A 21,140-nucleotide genomic window follows, 5' to 3' on the forward strand; every position below is an offset into this window, starting at 1 on the left:
TGTGCCGATTTTCAACTTAATTTCCATTTATTTAGATTTTGGGGTAATACCAGATGGCGCTGGCTATGTCTATGAATGCTCTCTGCCTATGGCATGCATCTTAGATCGTCTTCGTGTTAATGTATTTGTGAGGACAATAGCTGACACACCTACAACCATGTTGCTGTCTGTCATTACGGGCAAACCTTGTTCACAAACATGGTCGACATACTTCCACTTCGCCTCAGTAGAATGGACATCAGCTCTCTCTTTTGACCAAATTGTTAAAAATCCAACGGTGTTGCCTTTGATTCCATCTCACTTGTTTTGTGTTTCAATATCAATGACAACAATACAGGTGTTGTCATTGACATATCTTTGTTTCTGTTGTCAGATGACAGCAAGACTATAAAAGGTAAACAGCCCTGAAATTACCGTTTCCTTGATTTGCCATTTAGCAATTTGTAACCCTTTATCAAATCATATATTTATAGACATGCAGTCGTTTGGATCTTCCCAGCCACTGAGGATGCACAAGCCAGTGCATCCTTAGTGCCGGTCCCAAGCCCGGACAAATGGGGAGGGTTGCGTCAGGAAGGGCATCCGGCGTAAAATCTTTGCCAAATCAAATATGCGGATCATAAATAAGACTTACATACCGGATCGGTCGAGGCCCGGGTTACCAACGACCGCCACCGGTACTGTTACCAGCAGGGTGTCGGTGGAAACTATGCTACTGTTGGGCGAAGGGGAAGGAGAGGGGGAAAGCATGTCCAGAGGCAGCTAGAGAGGAGGAAGGGTAGGCATGTGGAGGTGAGAGTTGGAACTTTGAACGTTGGCACTATGACTGGTAAAGGGAGAGAGCTGGCTGACATGATGGAAAGAAGAAAGGTAGGCATACTGTGTGTGCAAGAGACCAGGTGGAAGGGGAGTAAGGCCAGGAGTATCGGAGGTGGGTTCAAACTCTTCTACCATGGTGTGAATGGGAGGAGTAATGGGGTAGGGGTCATTCTGAAGGAAGAGTATGTCAAGAGCGTGCTGGAGGTGAAGAGAGTGTCAGACAGAGTGATGAGTATGAAGCTGGAAATTGAAGGTTTATTGCTGAATGTTATCAGCGCATATGCCCCGCAAGTTGGGTGTGAGATGGATGAAAAAGAAGAATTCTGGAATGAGTTGGACGACATGGTGGAGAGGGTACCCAAGGAGGAGAGAGTGGTGATTGGAGCGGACTTCAATGGACATGTTGGTGAAGGGAACAGAGGTGATGAGGAGGTGATGGGAAGGTATGGAGTCAAGAAGAGAAATGTGGAAGGACAGATGGTGGTCGATTTTGCGAAAAGGATGGAAATGGCTGTGGTGAATACATATTTCAAGAAGAGGGAGGAACACAGGGTGACGTACAAGAGTGGAGGAAAGTGCACACAGGTGGACTATATCTTATGTAGAAGGCGCCATCTAAAAGGGATTGGAGACTGCAAGGTGGTGACAGGGGAGAATGTAGCTAGGCAGCATCGGATGGTGGTCTGTAGGATGACTTTGGAGACCAAGAAGAGGAAGCGAGTGAAGACACAGCCGAAGATCAAATGGTGGAAGTTGAAGAAGGAAGACTGTTGTGTGGAGTTCAGGCAGGAGTTAAGACAGGCACTGGGTGGTAGTGAAGAGTTGCCAGATGGCTGGAAAACCACTGCAGAAATAGTGAGGGAGACAGCTAGGAAGGTACTTGGTGTGTCATCAGGACAGAGGAAGGAAGACAAGGAGACTTGGTGGTGGAATGAGGAAGTACAGCAAATCATACAGAGGAAAAGGTTGGCAAAGAAGAAGTGGGATAGTAAGAGTGATGAAGAAAGTAGACAGGAGTACAAGGAGATGCAGCGTAAAGCAAAGAGAGAGGTGGCAAAGGCAAAGGAAAAGGCATATGGTGAGTTGTATGACAGATTAGACACTAAGGAAGGAGAAAAGGACTTGTACCGATTGGCTAGACAGAGGGACCAAGCTGCAAAGGATGTGCAGCAAGTTAGGGCGATCAAGGATAGAGATGGAAATGTGCTGACAAGCGAGGAGAGTGTGCTAAGAAGGTGGAAGGAATACTTTGAGGGGCTGATGAATGAAGAAAATGAGAGATAGAGAAGGTTGGATGATGTAGGGATAGTGAATCAGGAAGTTCAGCGGATTAGCAAGGAGGAAGTGAGGGCAGCTATGAAGAGGATGAAGAGTGGAAAGGCAGTTGGTCCCGATGACATACCTGTGGAGGCATGGAGATGTTTAGGAGAGATGGCAGTGGAGTTTTTAACTAGATTGTTTAACACAATCCTGGAAAGTGAGAGGATGCCTGAGGAGTGGAGAAGAAGCATACTGGTACCAGTTTTCAAGAACAAGGGCGATGTGCAGAACTGTAACAACTACAGAGGTATAAAGTTGATCAGCCACAGCATGAAGATTTGGGAAAGAGTAATAGAAGCTAGGTTAAGAGGAGAGGTGACGATCAGCGAGCAGCAGTATGGTTTCATGCCACGAAAGAGCACCACAGATGCGATGTTTGCTTTGAGAATGTTGATTGAGAAGTATAGAGAAGGCCAGAAAGAGTTGCATTGTGTCTTTGTAGATTTAGAGAAAGCTTATGACAGAGTGCCGAGAGAGGAGGTGTGGTATTGTATGAGGAAGTCAGGAGTTGCAGAGAAGTATGTAGGAGTGGTGCAGGATACGTATGAGGGAAGTGTGACAATGGTGAGGTGTGCGGTTGGAATGACAGATGGGTTCAAGGTGGAGGTGGGATTACATCAAGGATCGGCTCTTAGCCCTTTCTTGTTTGCAATGGTGATGGACAGGTTGACGGGCAAGATCAGACAGGAGTCTCCATGGACGATGATGTTCGCAGATGACATTGTGATCTGTAGCGAGAGTAGGGTGCAGGTTGAGGAGAGCCTGGAGAGGTGGAGGTATGCACTGGAGAGAAGAGGAATGAAAGTCAGTAGGAGCAAGACGGAATACCTATGCGTGAATGAGAGAGAGGACAGTGGAATGGTCAGGATGCAAGGAGTGGAGGTGACAAAGGCATTTGAGTTTAAATACTTGGGGTCAACTGTCCAAAGTAACGGGGAGTGCAGTAGAGAGGTGAAAAAGAGAGTGCAGGCAGGTTGGAGTGGGTGGAGAAGTGTGTCAGGAGTGATTTGCGACAGAAGGGTATCAGCAAGAGTTAAAGGGAAAGTTTACAAGATGGTTGTGAGACCAGCTATGTTATATGGTTTGGAGACAGTGGCACTGACGAAAAGACAGGAGGCGGAGCTGGAGGTGGCTGAGTTGAAGATGCTAAGATTTTCACTGGGAGTAACGAAGAAGGACAGGATTGGGAACGATTATATTAGAGGGACCGCTCAGGTTGGACGGTTTGGAGACAAAGCAAGAGAGGCAAGATTGAGATGGCTTGGACATGTGTGGAGGAGAGATGCTGAGTATATTGGGAGAAGGATGCTATATATGGAGCTGCCAGGGAAGAGGAGAAGAGGAAGGCCAAAGAGGAGGTTTATGGATGTGGTGAGGGAAGACATGCAGGTGGCTGGTGTGACAGAGGAAGACGCAGAAGACAGGAAGAAATGGAAACGGATGATCCGCTGTGGCGACCCCTAACGGGAGCAGCCGAAAGTAGTAGTAGTCGTTTGGATCTTCATTTGGATAGAGGAGTTCTGGAGCCCCTTTTCAGGATTCTGAAATTTCACTGAAAGTCACAACCTGAAGCAACAGCAAGTCAGACGGCAAGTTAGATTTGAATAACTCAAGTATTTTCCAAAGGAGTTGATGTTTACCAACGCCCGTCGCTAACAGAGCCATAGATCTATGCGAAACTGGAAAAACCATCCCTCAACAGAGGAGGAGGTCTGCGACACCACCTATCTCCCACTTACAATGCCGTCCTTTCATCTCTACCCAGGAGACTCAAGAAGCCTAGCTTCCAAGAACAACAGTAGGTCACTAACGGCTCCAACGACTCTCATGACCACTGAATTATGAAGTCGAAACTAACACCCCCAACGACCGTTGCTGCTAAACAAATGCAAATCAATAGCTCCGATGGCGACGGGCGCGGCTGGACATCGGAGCACAGGAGAGCCACGCATATCGATAGCTCCGATAACGACGGGCGCGGCCAAACATCGGTACACAAAGAGCCATGGACATCTATTGCTCTGACAACGACTCCAAAGAGTATAAATTCTGAGGCTCATCACCAGCCAGTCAGACTAGCTTGGTCTAGTCAGAAAGGCACGAACTGAGGAAGCCTCTTGGATGAGAGGCGAAACGTCTTTACGGATATATACCAAGTCCAGTTGCACTTGATTCAACTCCGTTGGATAACCATGACCTGGATGAATGAGAACATTCACAGACAACTCAAGTATTGTTTACATTTAACCTTTATATATATATATATATATATATATATATATATATATATATATATATATATATATATATATATATATATATATATATATAAAGTTTGGGATCACCCAAACAATTTTGTGTTTTCCATGAAAAGTCACACTTATTCACCACCATATGTTGTGAAATGAATAGAAAATAGAGTCAAGACATTGACAAGGTTAGAAATAATGATTTGTATTTGAAATAAGATTTTTTTTACATCAAACTTTGCTTTCGCCAAAGAATCCTCCATTTGCAGCAATTACAGCATTGCAGACCTTTGGCATTCTAGCTGTTAATTTGTTGAGGTAATCTGGAGAAATTGCACCCCACGCTTCCAGAAGCAGCTCCCACAAGTTGGATTGGTTGGATGGGCACTTCTTGCGTACCATACGGTCAAGCTGCTCCCACAACAGCTCAATGGGGTTCAGATCTGGTGACTGCGCTGGCCACTCCATTACCGATAGAATACCAGCTGCCTGCTTCTGCTCTAAATAGTTCTTGCACAATTTGGAGGTGTGTTTAGGATCATTGTCCTGTTGTAGGATGAAATTGGCTCCAATCAAGCGCTGTCCACTGGGTATGGCATGGCGTTGCAAAATGGAGTGATAGCCTTCCTTATTCAGAATCCCTTTTACCCTGTACAAATCTCCCACCTTACCAGCACCAAAGCAACCCCAGACCATCACATTACCTCCACCATGCTTAACAGATGGCGTCAGGCATTCTTCCAGCATCTTTTCATTTGTTCTGCGTCTCACAAACGTTCTTCTTTGTGATCCAAACACCTCAAACTTGGATTCATCCGTCCACAACACTTTTTTCCAGTCTTCCTCTGTCCAATGTCTGTGTTCTTTTGCCCATCTTAATCTTTTTCTTTTATTGGTCAGTCTCAGATATGGCTTTTTCTTTGCCACTCTGCCCTGAAGCCCAGAATCCCGCAGCCGCCTCTTCACTGTAGATGTTGACACTGGTGTTTTGCGGGTACTATTTAATGAAGATGCCAGTTGGGGACCTGTGAGGCGTCTGTTTCTCAAACTAGAGACTCTAATGTACTTATCTTCTTGCTCAGTTGTGCAACGCGGCCTCCCACTTCTTTTTCTACTCTGGTTAGAGCCTGTTTGTGCTGTCCTCTGAAGGGAGTAGTACACACCGGTGTAGGAAATCTTCAATTTCTTAGCAATTTCTCGCATGGAATAGCCTTCATTTCTAAGAACAAGAATAGACTGTCGAGTTTCAGATAAAAGTTCTCTTTTTCTGGCCATTTTGAGCGTTTAATTGACCCCACAAATGTGATGCTCCAGAAACTCAATCTGCTCGAAGAAGTGCCCATCCAACCAATCCAACTTGTGGGAGCTGCTTCTGGAAGCGTGGGGTGCAATTTCTCCAGATTACCTCAACAAATTAACAGCTAGAATGCCAAAGGTCTGCAATGCTGTAATTGCTGCAAATGGAGGATTCTTTGACGAAAGCAAAGTTTGATGTAAAAAAAATCTTATTTCAAATACAAATCATTATTTCTAACCTTGTCAATGTCTTGACTCTATTTTCTATTCATTTCACAACATATGGTGGTGAATAAGTGTGACTTTTCATGGAAAACACAAAATTGTTTGGGTGATCCCAAACTTTTGAACGGTAGTGTATATATTTTATATTTTGCCCCTTTTTCCCCCAATTGTACTTGGCCAATTACGCTACTCTTCCGAGCCGTCCCAGTTGCTGCTCCACCCTCTCTTCCGATCCGGGGAGGGCTGCTGACTACCACGTCTCCTCCGATACATGTCGATTAACCATCCGCTTCTTTTCACCTGACATTGAGGAGTTTCACCGGGGGGGGGGATGTAGCGTGTGGGAGGATCTTGCTATCCCCCCAGTTCCCCATCCCCCCTGAACAGGCGTCCCGACCAACCAGAGGAGGCACTAGTGCAGCGACCAGGACAAGTACCCACATCCGCCTTCCCACCCGCAGACACGGCCAATTGTGTCTGTAGGGACGCCTGATTAAGCCGAAGATAACATGGGGATTCGAACCACCTATCCCCGTTTTGGTAGGTAATGGAATAGACCGCTACGCGACCTGGACGCCCCCAGCATTTCACACCTTTCTACACTATATTATTACTGCTTTTTATACAAAATGGCTAAAGTAGTTACACAAGGTAATCTTGAGATAAATGCAGTACATTCATGTCAAGATATCCTCCTGATGAACAGTACAGAGGATCAACCAAGGTTCATGATTCATTGTTGAACTAGGTGTAGTTGAGATGTAGGCCTTCATTTTCTTTGATGAAACGATTATTCATAGATCCCGGAGAAATTAGATACACAACATACTACTCATATCAGAGTTTGGAATTCACTTTATTCATTGTAATTATATTTATATGTAAAAATTCTAGGTTTAACACTAAGTGCTTGGTGGTGCTGTTCATACAACTCATGATTATTTACTCTAAATAAAAACTATGGTCGTGTTAGCCTGCTACACCTATTTTAGCACAGCAGAGTCTGAAAAAAAAAATAGTGGGATGTGCAGCAGACTGCAACCCCACTCATGGTAGGTTTTGACCTTGTGATCTGCTGACCAATCAAACCTCTGCAGTGAATTCTAGGTATTGTGGGTTCACATAGCAAAGCTTCATGTCCAGAATGGGACAGAAAAACTGAGTTTCTTAGCTGGTTTTGTATGAAACGCAAGTTTTTGCATTAATCGACAAAAGCAAAATTATTTGACAAAACTACCAAACTATTTGACTAAAAGAAAACCAACAAAATATCTATAAATTTGACAGCACACTAATCATTTAAACAATGACTTGATTAGATGTTAATGGCTCTATTAAATGTAAAATTTCAAATCCTGCCCTGCTTTGAAGCTTAACTGCACCATGATATCTGCAGGTGATGAACAACTTGAATTTCATACAACAAAAGTACATTAACAATGCTAACCTGCCTGTATTGTGAGCCTCTCCGAGGACAGAGTTTTCTTATTTCTAACTCAGCTTGTTTAGATAATGATTTAAATATATTTGATCAAATTAGGGTTTTTCTTTCTTATGTAAGCAGGCTCTGGTTCCTTTGTTTTAACCACCTTGCAAATAAATACACATATCTGCCCCAGCAAATCCTAATTGCCAAAAAGCTTGCTTAATGCTGTAAAGGGCTTGGTTCCTGCTCTGCTTTTATCATAAGCAGACATAGCCTGCTAACACTTGTTTAAGTTTTTTATGTGGCCACACCATGATCCTCTGTGTAGTTGAGGTTATGCCTTCCCCAGTGGCTCTCTGGGACTAAAAATCCCTCCCTGACCACCGGCTGCACCACCAGCTGCACCAGGCCTGGGGGCTCAGGTACCACAAGCTCTGTCACCCGGAACAGAGTAGAGTAAGCCCGGCCCAACAGCACCATCTGGCTTGGGAGCATCTGCGGGTCCGGTCCCCTCAGCACCTGACAGTACAGCCTGAAATAGCGCACCAGCTGGGTCGGGTATCGCCAGCGCAGAGTAGCACTGAGGTAGAGGCTTGGAGATGAGGAACCCGGAGAAGCATTGACACTGCGACGCCACACCACATCATAAATGCACACACTTTCAACCTTCTCAGGAGGCACCTGGAGACTGGCTGCATCCAGGAACTGTAGTAAACAGCATGAAAGAGAAGAAAGAGAAGAGTCAAAAATGAAAATTGCAGAAGTAGATAATTTTTTACTTTAGAGTTCTAATAACTGCTCTGGGGTTTTCTGACACTACTTGAACTTTTTTTTTGTTGTTGTGAAATCTGATATATCTAATACGTCTCTTCCTGTTTAATAAGGTCTGGCACCATTCACCCCATTACACAGCCGACAGCTGTGTTTGGAGAGGAAGTAGTTCTGTGATCTTTTTTGCCCAAGGTCTTCCTTCACGTTTTGGCTTGGATAATCAACATCTACTACTACTGCTACTTTTGGCTGCTCCCATTAGGGGTCGCCACAGCGGATCATCCATTTCCATTTCTTCCAGTCCTCTGTCACACCAGCTACATGCATGTCCTCTCTCACCACATCCATAAACCTCCTCTTTGGCCTTCCTCTTTTCCTCTTCCCTGGCAGCTCCATATCCAGCATCCTTCTCCCAATATACCCAGCATCTCTCCTCCACACATGTCCAAACCATCTCAATCTTGTCCTTCTTGCTTTGTCTCCAAACTGATAATCAACAACTGACTTTCCAAAATTGAGTGAATTCTGACAGACTAATCTGCTATTGGGCATCCGGGTAGTGTAGCGGTCTATTCTGTTGCCTATCAACACGGGGATTGCCAGTTTGAATCTCCGTGTTACGTCTGGCTTGGTCGGGTGTCCCTACAGACACAATTGGCCATGTCTGTGGGTGGGAAGCCGGATGTGGGTATGTGTCCTGTCGCTCCACTAGCTAGCGCCTCCTTTGGTCGGTCGGGGAGCCTGTTAAGAGGAGGGGGTTAGCGTGATCCTTCCATACGCCATGTCCCCCAGGTGAAACTCCACACTGTCAGGTGAAGAGAAGGAGCTGGTGTCTCCACATGTATCGGAGGAGATGTGATAGTTTGCAGCTCTCCCCGGCTCGGCAGAGGGGGTGGAGCAGTGACTGGGATGCTCGGAAGAGTGGGGTAATTGGATGGGTACATTGGGGAGAAAAAGGGGGAAAAAAAGACTAATCTGCTATTAGATGGCGTCACTCATGTAATTTAGAAAAAATATATGTAGTTTCAGGTTATGACTGCACAAGCTATAACAGCATATGAATATATTTGCAAATTTCGATCTCTTATCATAGTGCATGTCATTTGTCTAATTTCGTACACTTTTAAAATTAATCTTCACTTTCCACTAATACTTCTATGCAGAACAAAATTGTGACCTAGTATATTACAGGTATACTGTAGTATAGGTCTCTGTTCAAACATCACTACTGCTGAAAGATAACTCACTGACAGATACACGCTGTTTGAGTGACTGTTGATTTAGTATACTCTTAGTCATATTGACTAAAGGTGTAACGATTGTCAAAATTTAATGGTTAATTTTAATTTCAATTTTGAGGGCATGATTCTTGATTCTTTACATACCACACCAAAGTCTTGAATTATAGAGAAAACCCTCTTTCTTTCTTTATAAAGACTGACTGGACCTTAACTAAAAAAAAAAAAAACCAGTAATGACACTGAAAAATAACAGTCTTCAGAATCCTCATGTCACCACAGAATACGATGTAAACCCATGGCAATGAAGCCATGATTCTGATTGTTCATCAGAATCATGTGTATCAAAATCAGAATTAACAGGGCATTTCCTGTTAAACGCAGTTAAACTGAGATAAGATCACTTTCTGCGTGGAGTCTCTGCAGATGTGCTGCCATGTTTGTGTTGTGGTTAAAGTCAGGATAATTTAAGGAGGGTGGCCGCACCTTAGCAACGCCATCCAGTCACAACTGTGAGGTGGCACTTCCTGTGCATTCGAGACAAACATGGTCACAATTTTCAGCTGCTGTGGATTTTGGTGTGACACTGGTCCCATCGCAGATTAAAAGAATAGTTTGTAATTCTGAAGTTTATTCATATTTTACACCGACTGCTCATGTTGTACATTGACAGGTTTTATTTTCAGTTATCCATCTTTTTCTTCAGTCTTCATTCATTCAGCTCTAGCTTGCAAAATCTAGAGTTCAGTGCAACAAAAGGCTGCTCTACATTTGACGAAAATCAGGCTGATTCTTGCATCTGGCTGTCCTTGTTGACTTAAGTCATAGGGGGCCGATAATCTTCTAGTATGAAAGGGATTCAAGATTTTGCCACCCTCCCACTGACTCCCAACCAGTCTTAATTACCATTTTTTTAAACATGTTTAATTGTGTCACAACTGTGTCTCGTAGTGGGAATGGGTCAAAGACTGAATTCGGACACCAGCTCTGGCAATAGCCAATGGGACTGAAGCTTTATAGCATAAACAGAATGGGCACATGTGCAGTCACTTTATAAACAACGACGAGTACTGGGAAACACAAGGAAAAAACATATCCAATGACAATGGCCAAGGCAATAACTCTTGCTGAGCTGCCTTTACTTTTTCCTTACTGTTTGGTTAGTGTGTCTTATGACACTAAACATTAACTTATAAAGAAGAACTCACAACACCGGTGTCTTTACTGGTCCGGTCCGACCTTTATTGACACCCCCGGGAACCCTTCCCATACATTAAGGTTCCTAGCCCTATAAGACCTGATACTACATTTCCCTTTCTGAAATATGTAGCTTTCCCTGTGTGTTAACTAAACAGTATAACTAAACAGTATTAATGATGTAAATAACTCAATCTGTTCTTTCTAATAAAATATTACTTGTTCTGAAATCAACCACATAACGGTAATCTAAAGTGTAGTCTGAACTAACAGTTCTTTCTAATAACAGTGTGGTAATATGAACAATACCAGTACTGAAGTAACAGTTCTTTTCAACCCATGAACAAACAGTTATTTTCAACCCACGCCCATACTCTCTCTCTCTTTTTTTTTCTTTCACTTGCACACAAAGTTCTTGAGGTACTTGGGAGTTCTCCTCACCCTAGGTGGGTATCGGTTCTCAGTCATTAAGCTCTGCTGCTGTTGATTTGGGTTGTGTCCTACTTCTGTGACCTGTGTTTTCCCTGCATCTGTTGTGTGGTTGCCCTCTGGCAATGACTCAGGTAAGTTGGTTGTATTATCTGGAGCCACAGGAGTTGGAGAGAGATGAAGCCTGTTTCTCTGCAGCATACCTTCTGGTGTCTCAACCAGGTATTTCTTGGTGTGCCTGCCATAGACACCACTGTCCCTCGCTGGTCAGTGTCTCTGATCCACACGTTTACCTGGCTGGATGAGGGGCATGTGACGTGTTCTGTGTCGGCGGTTATAGTTCCGTTGCTGGCTGTCTCTGTAGGCTTGCTCAGTCTTTCTCAGTTTCCCTGTGTCTGTACATTGTGGTTTGAGTTGGGATGGGATGACTGGAACAAGAGTTCTGATCCTTCTCCCCATGATAAGCTCTGTGGGACTATACCCATTCGCCAGCGGGGTGTCGCGGTAGGCCATGAGCGCCAGGTAGGGATCCTGTGACTTTTTAAGCAGACTTTTGGCTGTTCTCACCGCTCGCTCCGCCTCCCCGTTGCTCTGCGGGAAGCGGGGGCTGGACGTCACATGATGAAAACACCAGTCCTGTGCAAACTTCCGGAAGCTTTCGGACGCAAATTGGGGTCCGTTGTCTGAGCGTACTACCTCCGGGATTCCATGGCGAGAGAAGATGGACTTGAAGTGCTGGATCACCGCCTCTGATGTTGTGGATGTCAGTTTAGCAACTTCCAAGTATCTGGAGTAGTAGTCAACAATGACGAGGTAGTTTTGGTTGTTTTCTTGGAACAGGTCTGCTCTGACAGTGGACCATGGTCTGATTGGGAACTCTGCAGATATCATCGGCTCTCTAAAGTTCACTCTCTCGCACGCACATGTGTTACACTTTTCCACAGCATTTTGCAGTTCCTTACTGAGGCCTGGCCACCACACCGATTGTTTAGCTCTCTCCCTGCATTTTGTTATCCCGAGGTGTCCTTCGTGCAGCTTGTTCAGGATGTCTGCACGGAGTGATGCTGGGATGACTATCCTCACCCCTTTTAGCAGGAGACCATTCTGCACTGTGAACTCTCCTGAGAACGGCTGGTAGGGCTGAATTTCACGACGGATGGAGAACTTATCTTGGCCATCCTACCACACAGTACCTCTTCAGCTGGCAAACTATGGGGTCACTGTTCTGGTGTGTTTGGATCTCTCTGAGCCGTTTCTCGGTTGCAGGCAGACTTCCCATGTTAGAGTTGACATACAGGTTCATGTCCTCCTGCTGTAATCCATCCGCTGTGCAAACAGGAACCCTGGAGAGCACATCTGCTGTTGCAATGTTCTTGCCTGCCACGTGTGATATTGTGTAGGATAAGCTCATTAGTCTCATTCTGAGGTGCTGTATGCGCGGTGGCAGGTTGTCGAGGGTCCTTGATCCCAGCAGGGGGACCAGAGGTTTGTGGTCAGTCTCGATATGGAAGTCTTTTCCAATGAGAAACTCTGAAAACTTCTCGCAGGCCCAGGTGGAGGCTAATGCCTCTTTTTCTATTTGGGCGTACCTCTGCTCTGTGCCACTGAGGGCTCGTGAAGCATACGCCACTGGTTTCCATGCTTGTTTCTGTTGCCTCTGGAGAAGGACAGCCCCCAGCCCATATGATGAGGCATCTGCGGAGACCATGGCTTCTGCGTTTGGGTCATACAGGGTCAGTCCAGGGGGTGTGGTCAGTTTCTCTTTAACCTTGTCAAAGGCCTCCTGCTGAGCGGACCCCCAGGCCCACATGTTTGATTTCTTCAGCAGGTCTCTGAGTGGACGGGTCTTCTCAGCGAGATGAGGTAGAAACTTGCCAAGATGATTTATCATCCCCAGCAGCCCCCGCACTTCTCTTGTGTTCCTAGGCTCTTTCATGGCTTTGACTGCCTCCACTTTGTCAGGGTCAGCACTCACCCCCAATGCCTCGATGACCTGTCCCAGAAACTTGAGTTTGCTCTTGGAAAACTCACATTTCTCATTGAGCGTGACCCTGGCCTCCTGGAGCCGTGTCAGTGCAGCGCGGAGCCTCTCATCATGCTGCCGTTGTGTCGCTCCCCAGATGAGCACATCATCCATCTGACACACGACATCCTCCAGGCCCTCCAGGATCTGTGTCACGCGCTTCTGGAAGTGCTCTGGAGTGGAATATATTCCAAAGCACAAGCGGTTATAGCAGTACCGCCCAAATGGTGTCATGAAGGTGGTAAGTAGTGCAGACTATTTGGAAAGCGGGATTTGCTAGAATCCTGAATTTGCATCCAGCTTGGAGAACACTTGGGCTCCAGCCAACTGTCCCAGCGTGTGTTCCACTGAGGGGAGTGGGTGTCTCTCTCTCATAACAGACTTGTTCAGTTCTGTGAGGTCTGTGCAAATTCTCACTCTCCCTGTCTGTTTGGGGACCACCACCATTGGTGCGCACCATTCAGTTGGTTGTTCCACTTTTGAAACGACCCCCTGTTGCTCCATGCATTTCAGTTCTTCCTTTACTTTTGGTAAAAGGGGTAGGGAGACTCGCCTGGGAGTGGAGATGGAGAAAGGCTTAGCTCCCGGTTTTAGCACAGTCATCCTCCCCAGACCACTGAAGAGCATCAGGAATTCTCATTTTACAGCCTCTTTTGAGTCCAGCGCTTGACAGATGGTGTCCAGCCTGGCCACCAACTGCAGCGCTGTGGCAGCCGACCTGCCCAGCAGTGGCACAGCCAGTCCCTCTACCACATAAACATCCTGTCTTGTGTGCTTTTTGCCTTTCTTAAGCGTGGCTGTGAATTTCCCTTTCACATTAAGTGGTCGTCCTCCTGGCCCCTTTAAGGATTTTGTTGGTCTTCCTAGTCTCCACAGTTGATCCTGACTACACAAAGTCTCGGGAACTGCCGTCACGTCCGCACCTGTGTCTATTTTCCACACAGTGTTGCCTTGGTCCATTTTTACGTCCGTCATCCATGGGCCATCATCTGCATTCACAGTCATAGTTCCCAGATATGCATTCTCCTTATCCCCCACATAGTCCTCATTATAGTCCTCCACATCATTTGTCAGTGTGGCTACGTGTGCACCTTCTGACGTTTTAGCTCTGCACACCCTGGCATAATGTCCCTGTTTCTTACAGTGGTTGAACCGTACTTCCCTGGCTGGACATTGCTGCATGCTGTGACCTCTCATGTCACCACACCATTTACACTGTGTCTGCCTGGAGGTCACTTTCTGGGCTGTTTTCTTACCCGCATGAGATGACTGTGGCTTGTCCTGTCCGTACCTCCCTCTGCTCCACTGCTGGCCTTGCATGCTGTCTAGCTGTGTGTTCGTCATGTCCTCTTTGAAGTTTCTCTTTAGCATGTCTTGTTTCTTTACCTGTTCACTCTGTCGTACTCTTGCGACAGCTTTTTCCAGGGTTAGATCCGGGTCCATCTGTAGCTGTTCTGACAGCTTTGAGTCTCTCAGTCCAACCACCAGCTTCATTTCATCGTGTAGTGCTTCATATCCGCAATGTTCAGCCAAACAGTGCAGTGCAGTGATAAAACAGTCTGCCGACTCACCCGGCTCCTGCTGGCGCTGGTTAAACTTAGCCCTCTCAAAGATGATATTTCTTCGTGCTATGAAGTGGGCATCCAACCTGTCTTTGACTGTGGCATAGTCACTCGCTTGTTCCGCCGTCAAATGCCGAGAGGTCAGGATATCCTCTGCTTCTTCTCCCATCGTGTAGATCAATGTATTTACTTGATTCTTGTCTGCTTGTGTCGCCAATCCTGATGCAATCCGAAATCTTTCGAACCGTTTGATCCATTTTGCCCAGTCTTCAGCTTTGAATGAGAACTTCTCTGGCGGGGGAACTTGAAACTGACTAATTTTCACGTTCTCCGTCAGCTAGCTAGTTTAACGGCTAACTCTAGCGTAGCTAGCTTCCAATTACGTTTGCTCTGTGGGCTATTTTTTCCCCCTCTATATACTGCACTGGTAAATATACTCAAACTAAGTTGGCTATTCATCCCGATTCTGACACCATGTTTGGTTAGTGTGTCTTATGACACTAAACATTAACTTATAAAGAAGAACTCACAACACCTCTGTCTTTACTGGTCCGGTCCGACCTTTATTGTCACCCCCGGGAACCTTTCCCATACATTAAGGTTCCTAGCCCTATAAGACCTGATTCTACACTTACCATGATTTCTCCAATTCTGCAGTTAAAAGGTGTATCCTGCAGTTGTCCCTCCCGCTGAATGTTGACACACACTTCCCTTAGAGCACATCCATGTAACTCCAACTGGAAACATCTGTACACAGCATCATCCACAAGAAAGGAACACCAGGGGTCAGATGAATAAAATATATTTATACTCAAGAAAAAACGTCTGTGTACATTTAAAAAGCCATATGCACACACCCCAATTTGCCATAAATGCCACCAATTGAGGCTGATAGCTCCAATTACGTTTAACAAAATTGTCATTCCTTAAATTTGCATTTTTTGTTCACTCACTATGTAAGGAGACCTGGTGTATCTACATGTTTGGGCAGTATACTCTGAAAAGGTATACTCTATGTAATATGTATGTTGTATTTTGATTGTTTTTTCTATAAAAGGGGAAAAAAAGTATTTAGTGCCTGAATACCGAATCTACTGCTATCTTTGGCTGCTCCCGTCACCACAGCAGATCATCCGTTTTCATCTCTTCCTGTCCTCTGCTATCTTCCTCTGTCGCGCCAACCAGTTGCATGTCCTCCCTCACCACATCCATAAACCTCTTCTTAGGCCTTACTCTTTTTCTCTTCCCTGGCAGCTCCATATTCAGCATCCTTCTCCCAACACACCCAGCATAATCCCACCTAATTGAACTTTATCCTGGAGACTGCTCTTTTACCAGCACTAGGGATGGAACATTATAGGATTTCATCACGGATCATGATTTAAAAAAAAAAAAAAACCACGGAAAGTTGATCATGGTGAATATCTATTATCGGGATATCCGAAATAGGGATAATTGTGAATATCCTCATGAGGGACTTAAGAACTCTCTCTCTCTCTCTCTCTCTCTCTCTCTCTCTCTCTCTCTCTCTCTCTCTCTCTCTCTCCTCTCTCTCTCTCTCTCTCTCTCTCTCTCTCTCTCTCTCTCTCTCTCTCTCTCTCTCTCTCTCTCTCCTCTCTCTCTCTCTCTCTCTCTCTCTCTCTCTCTCTCTCTCTCTCTCTCTCTCTCTCTCTCTCTCTCTCTCTCTCTCTCTCTCCTCTCTCTCTCTCTCTCTCTCTCTCTCTCTCTCTCTCTCTCTCTCTCTCTCTCTCTCTCTCTCTCTCTCTCTCTCTCTCTCTCTCTCTCTCTCTCTCTCTCTCTTCTCTCTCTCTCTCTCTCTCTCTCTCTCTGTATGCTGGGCATTCGGGAGTTGTCACTACCCGATCTCAGTGGAAGATGTTAGTCACGCAAGAGTGAGTGTGAACAGTTTACAGCACATAAGGTTGGACCATACTCCGTTTCTAACGTCAGAGATTTTCTCCCTCCTTTTTTTCCCCTCTGTCTTTTCTGTATGATCAGGTAAGACTTCCCAGCAAAACATTGCCAGAGCATCATCATGCCTCCGCTGGCTTGCCTAATTTCCACAGTGCATCCTATACTGTGGGAATAAGGCCATCCATACCTGGCCATCCACATGACATAAAAGAAAACGGGATTCATCAGACCGGGCAATCTTTTTCCATTGCTTCATGGTCCACTTCTGACACTCACATGCTCATTGTAGGTGCTTTCAGTGATGGACAGGGTTCACCATGGGCACTCTGATAGGTCTACAGTTACACAGGCCCATGCGCAGCAGGGTGTGAGGCACTGTGTGTTCCAACTCTTGTCCATCATAGCCAGCATTAACTTATTCAGCAATTTGAACATTACAATAATGTAATGTTTTCTATCCCACCATTGGTTGCAGTTCATTGTAACAACCTACCACATTGTTTGTAATATTTCAAATGTTTTCTATCTTCCCCTCTCTCATTGGTTACTGTCCACTGTAACTAGGAGCGTGATGTGGGGCAACGTAATATTTATTGTTTTTCTTTGTTGTTTAATCACATTGGCAGCTGATGAGTGTGTGAAGCACAAAACAAGCTTGTACTGAAATGCATTAGTTTTTTTCCTACATCTATCTTAATATATATATATAGTCAAGTAAATTCTTTATGAGACAGTACAATCCTGTTTCATGCCATAAGCAATCATCAGCTGTCAATAAAGCCACTCCGGAAAGAATGACAGCTGAATAAAATATAAAGAATTTACTTGACTCACTGGATTATATATAATCCAGATTGTTTATGGCATGAAACAGGCTTGTACTGTCTCATAAAGAATTTACTTGATTCACTGGATGTTTTGCTCCTTATTGAGCACTTTCCCTACCATTAAGTGTTTCTTTTAACAAAGTTTTATATATGTAGCCCACCTATTATGCACATAGTCAACATTCACCATTTACAGTGTATTATTCTCCATTCCTCTAGATGACGCTGCCTCTCTAGTTTGGCTGAGCCGCTCCACTGTAGCCAGTTAGAGCAGATACGTTTTTTTCATCAGAGCGAACTGACAGAGTACCAAAGACAAGTGAGAAGTAACAGAGAGAGCGAAAATTACCACTTCATTTTTGATTCAGTCAATTTTGTTTAGTTGATGAACGAGTGATAAGTCATCTGAATCCCTTCTTTTGCTGCATTGTATTTTTGCATTTTTCCTCTCAACTTAACTGAAGATATCTCTGGTGAGTGTATCTGAAGTGATAGATGCTAGTTAGCTGGTTGTGTTATCCACATTCATAGCTAAAACGTATCTGTGGGAATCTTTAAAAACCAATCAGAGATGAAAGTGAAGTCGATGTTGGTTTCTCACTGTAAGCTAGATATTCGTGATTTATGGTGTTAATGGGTGAAAAGGGTTTTTATAGACATGTCTATTTATTTATGAGTGAACGAGCCGCGTAGCGTCTCACGCCTAATATGGCTACTGATAGCACTGTAAGCTATTGCCTTGAAATGCTACTACGTCGCTCAGAATGTAAAAACCGCGAAAGCTATGCATAATTGTATTTATATTGATTGAGATTTTACGATGAATGTTGGAATGTTTTATGGTTGAAATACGACACTGTACAGTACTAATGGTATCGTAACGTGCATGGATAAGTAGACACGCTGGCCGCTGGCTGGCAGGTCTGACCCTTTAGTCGAGCGGTTAGCGATGTCTCTCGCGGTGCGGGCTAAACGGGTTCACTTCCCGGCCGCGGCAGTTCCTGTGGTTGCCTCCTAAATTCGCTACATTGGTGTCAGAAGTGGGATGGAGCGACCGTAAGGCCATCGGAAGCGTATGCGGCGTGAAGGAGCTGATATGCTTAAGCGCGGGGACGTGCTTCCCGAAGGAGGGGGGTAGTGTAACGTGCATGGATAAGTAGACACGCTGACTGGCGGGTCTGACCCTTTAGTCGAGCGGTTAGCGATGTCTCCTGCGGTACGTGCGATACGGGTTCGCGTCCCGGCCGTGGCAGCTCCTGTGGTTGCGTTGTCCCCCGAATTCGCCACAGTATATTTTACACGGCTGTATACAGATTGTTGTTTTTTGTGTGTGTTATATACTGAGTCGAGTGAATCCAGATGGCGAGCCAGCGATCCCGATACCTTTGAAGAAGGTCATACCATCAGCTACCAGCCTACTCCCGGCAGTGGACTGACTGAATTTCCCTGGATACAGAGCCCTTGGATACAGATAAGGCTTTACTTTAACAAAGATATTTCCAACGCTATCATTACACTACCCGGGTAGTTCCATCAGGCCTGATTTAGAAGATACAAGGACAAAAACACTGGATTGGACTTAACTGAATTTTCACATTGACTGACTGGTTTTATGCATTGACTGACAATTTGGGGAAGTTGTTTATTATTTTGTTTATTGATTTTTTCCCCCTAGTGATTCTGAACTTATGGTGTTTTCTTCATAAAGTATTTTAATACCTTCTTCTACTTAACCTATGGTCGTGCCATTCACTTCCTGAATCGAACCTATGTTAGATTTGTGGTCCAATTGTTATCAGCGCATACTAACATTAATTAATATAGTGGTCTGATACAAGCCCTGATAACAAGAGTTACATTAGTGGCGAGCCAGCCAGGAGTGATCTGAGCACAACCAAGCTAATGAAATTTCAATTTTTGAGTGTTATGCTATATGCTGGTAACTAAGCCATTTTGACCTTTTATGTGAAGTGTTTTTGGTGTTTATGGTAAGTGAAACTGATTTCATTGAAAGACATGGATATTGAATATGTGTATGGTATCAAAGCAGAACGGTCCATTGCGCTGTTAGGTATTACCCAAACTGATACAGATGATGACATCACTGCAACTTTTGAAAGGTATGGTGCTGTAGTTAAAACAGTGAGAGTGCCAAGTACAGAAAAAGAGGGCTATTGTACTGCCATTTTAGAGTTTGAGTCTGGTGCTGTTAATGCTATGCTTGCACTTGACTTACCTTTTTGCATACAGAACATCAGCAACACTCAGTAACATGGCATGCAGACAGTGTTAAAGTACTTACACAGGCTTTTCACAGACACAGACTCCAGTGACTCAGACAGCAGTAATGACACTGACTCTGACCACAGTATGACGCCCCTTATTCATAGGTCTAGAAAGACACTTGATTTGCCCCTTCCACCCCCAAAGGCTCTGAGGCCAGCAAAGAAAAAGCCCAAACCTGTAATGAAAGACAGAGTTGCTCCCATCAGACTTGACATGCTAGATGAGGAGTTGCTGAATGCACCAGAAATTAGGCATATTGTCGTCAAACATGTGATCAAAAGTGATGCCTCTCAGAACCATTCAAAATGGCTGTGTTCTTTCTCTGGCAAAATACCTAAGTCCCCAGGTGAAGCTGATTTTGAAACATGGCTGCTCCATGTAGAGTTAATGTTCTAGGACTATGTCCCTGTAGAAGTACAGCGAAGGAAAATATTAGAAAGTCTGCTTCCCCCAGCCTCAGATGTCGTGCGGCACTTAGGCTGCTCTGCTCACCCCAGAGATTACATGACGTTGTTGGAGTCTGCTTATGGCAGGGGTGTCAAACTCCAGGCCTTGAGGGCCGCAGTGTCTGAAGGTATTTGTTGCAACCGTGCACTACACCACCTGATTTAACTAATTAGCTCACCTCCTGGATCAGGGAGGGAAATGAACTAGTTTAATCAGGTGGTGTAGTGCATGGTTGCAACAAATACCTGCAGACACTGCGGCCCTCGAGGCCTGGAGTTTGAAACCCCTGGCTTATGGCCTTGTAGAGGATGGCGAAGAGATATTTGGCAAGTTCCTGAATACAAACCAGGACCCAGGTGAGAGGGCATCGAATTACCTCCAGAGATTACAAACACTACTGAACACTGCAGTGAGAAGAAAGGGAGTGAGACTGTCTGAGGTCAACCGTCACCTTATGAGACAGCTTAAGTGTGGCTGCTGGGACCGTGTCCTTGTGTTTCAGCTAGAGTTGAAAGCTGATGAGCCCCTCGACTTCGCTGAATTCTTATTACACCTGAGAACAGAAGAAGATAAGAGGACTACTAAACTAGACCATGTGCACCATCATTTTGGGGCCTCCAAAGCCAAGTCCTCAATACATGTGCAGTCTGTGCCTGACTTCTCCTACCCCTCTGATCGCAATGCCAGTGTGTTGCAGGTATACATCTTGGAGACTGAGATCTTGAGGAAACAGGTTGCTGAGCTGCAACTGCAGCTCAATGGCAAGAAATCTAAAAGAGAGAAGACACGTGAGGTGACACCCCCTGAACCCAGCCAGGAAACACCCACTCCTAGAGCCAAGGCCCAGGCTCACCAGGGGACCCCCACCCAGTTTACACCCAGGGCTGAGCCCAAGGCCTGCTTCTGTTTTATAAATGTGGAAAAGATGGCCACATAGCCAGCACATGTGAGAACTTCATTAACAAGTCTGCTGTCGACCTGAAGTACAAAGAACTGAAGAAAAAGCAAGATGAGTGGAAAGCAAGGCAGGACTCACCTTTAAACTCACCTTTAAACAGGGTACTACAGGAGGTTCATCAAAGACTTCTCAAGGATTGAAAAGCCCCTCAAT

General features: G+C 45.1%; 1 protein-coding gene across 1 annotated transcript in view; it reads right to left on the bottom strand.

Annotated features, from left to right (window-relative positions):
* Positions 1–6,755: 6,755 nt before the first annotated feature.
* The window catches only part of engase (endo-beta-N-acetylglucosaminidase), a 179,454-nt gene continuing 165,069 nt past the window's right edge, over positions 6,756–21,140 (bottom strand). Inside the window, exons 13-14 of the mRNA XM_056287749.1 lie at positions 15,191–15,302; positions 6,756–8,040 (exon numbers count right to left, since the gene is read on the bottom strand). Of these exons, the coding sequence (XP_056143724.1) occupies positions 7,633–8,040; positions 15,191–15,302 (520 nt within the window). The 3' untranslated portion in view covers positions 6,756–7,632. The remainder of the gene's footprint in view (positions 8,041–15,190; positions 15,303–21,140) is intronic.

This window comes from Lampris incognitus, chromosome 10 (genome assembly GCF_029633865.1).
Source record: "Lampris incognitus isolate fLamInc1 chromosome 10, fLamInc1.hap2, whole genome shotgun sequence".
NCBI lineage: Eukaryota > Metazoa > Chordata > Actinopteri > Lampriformes > Lampridae > Lampris > Lampris incognitus.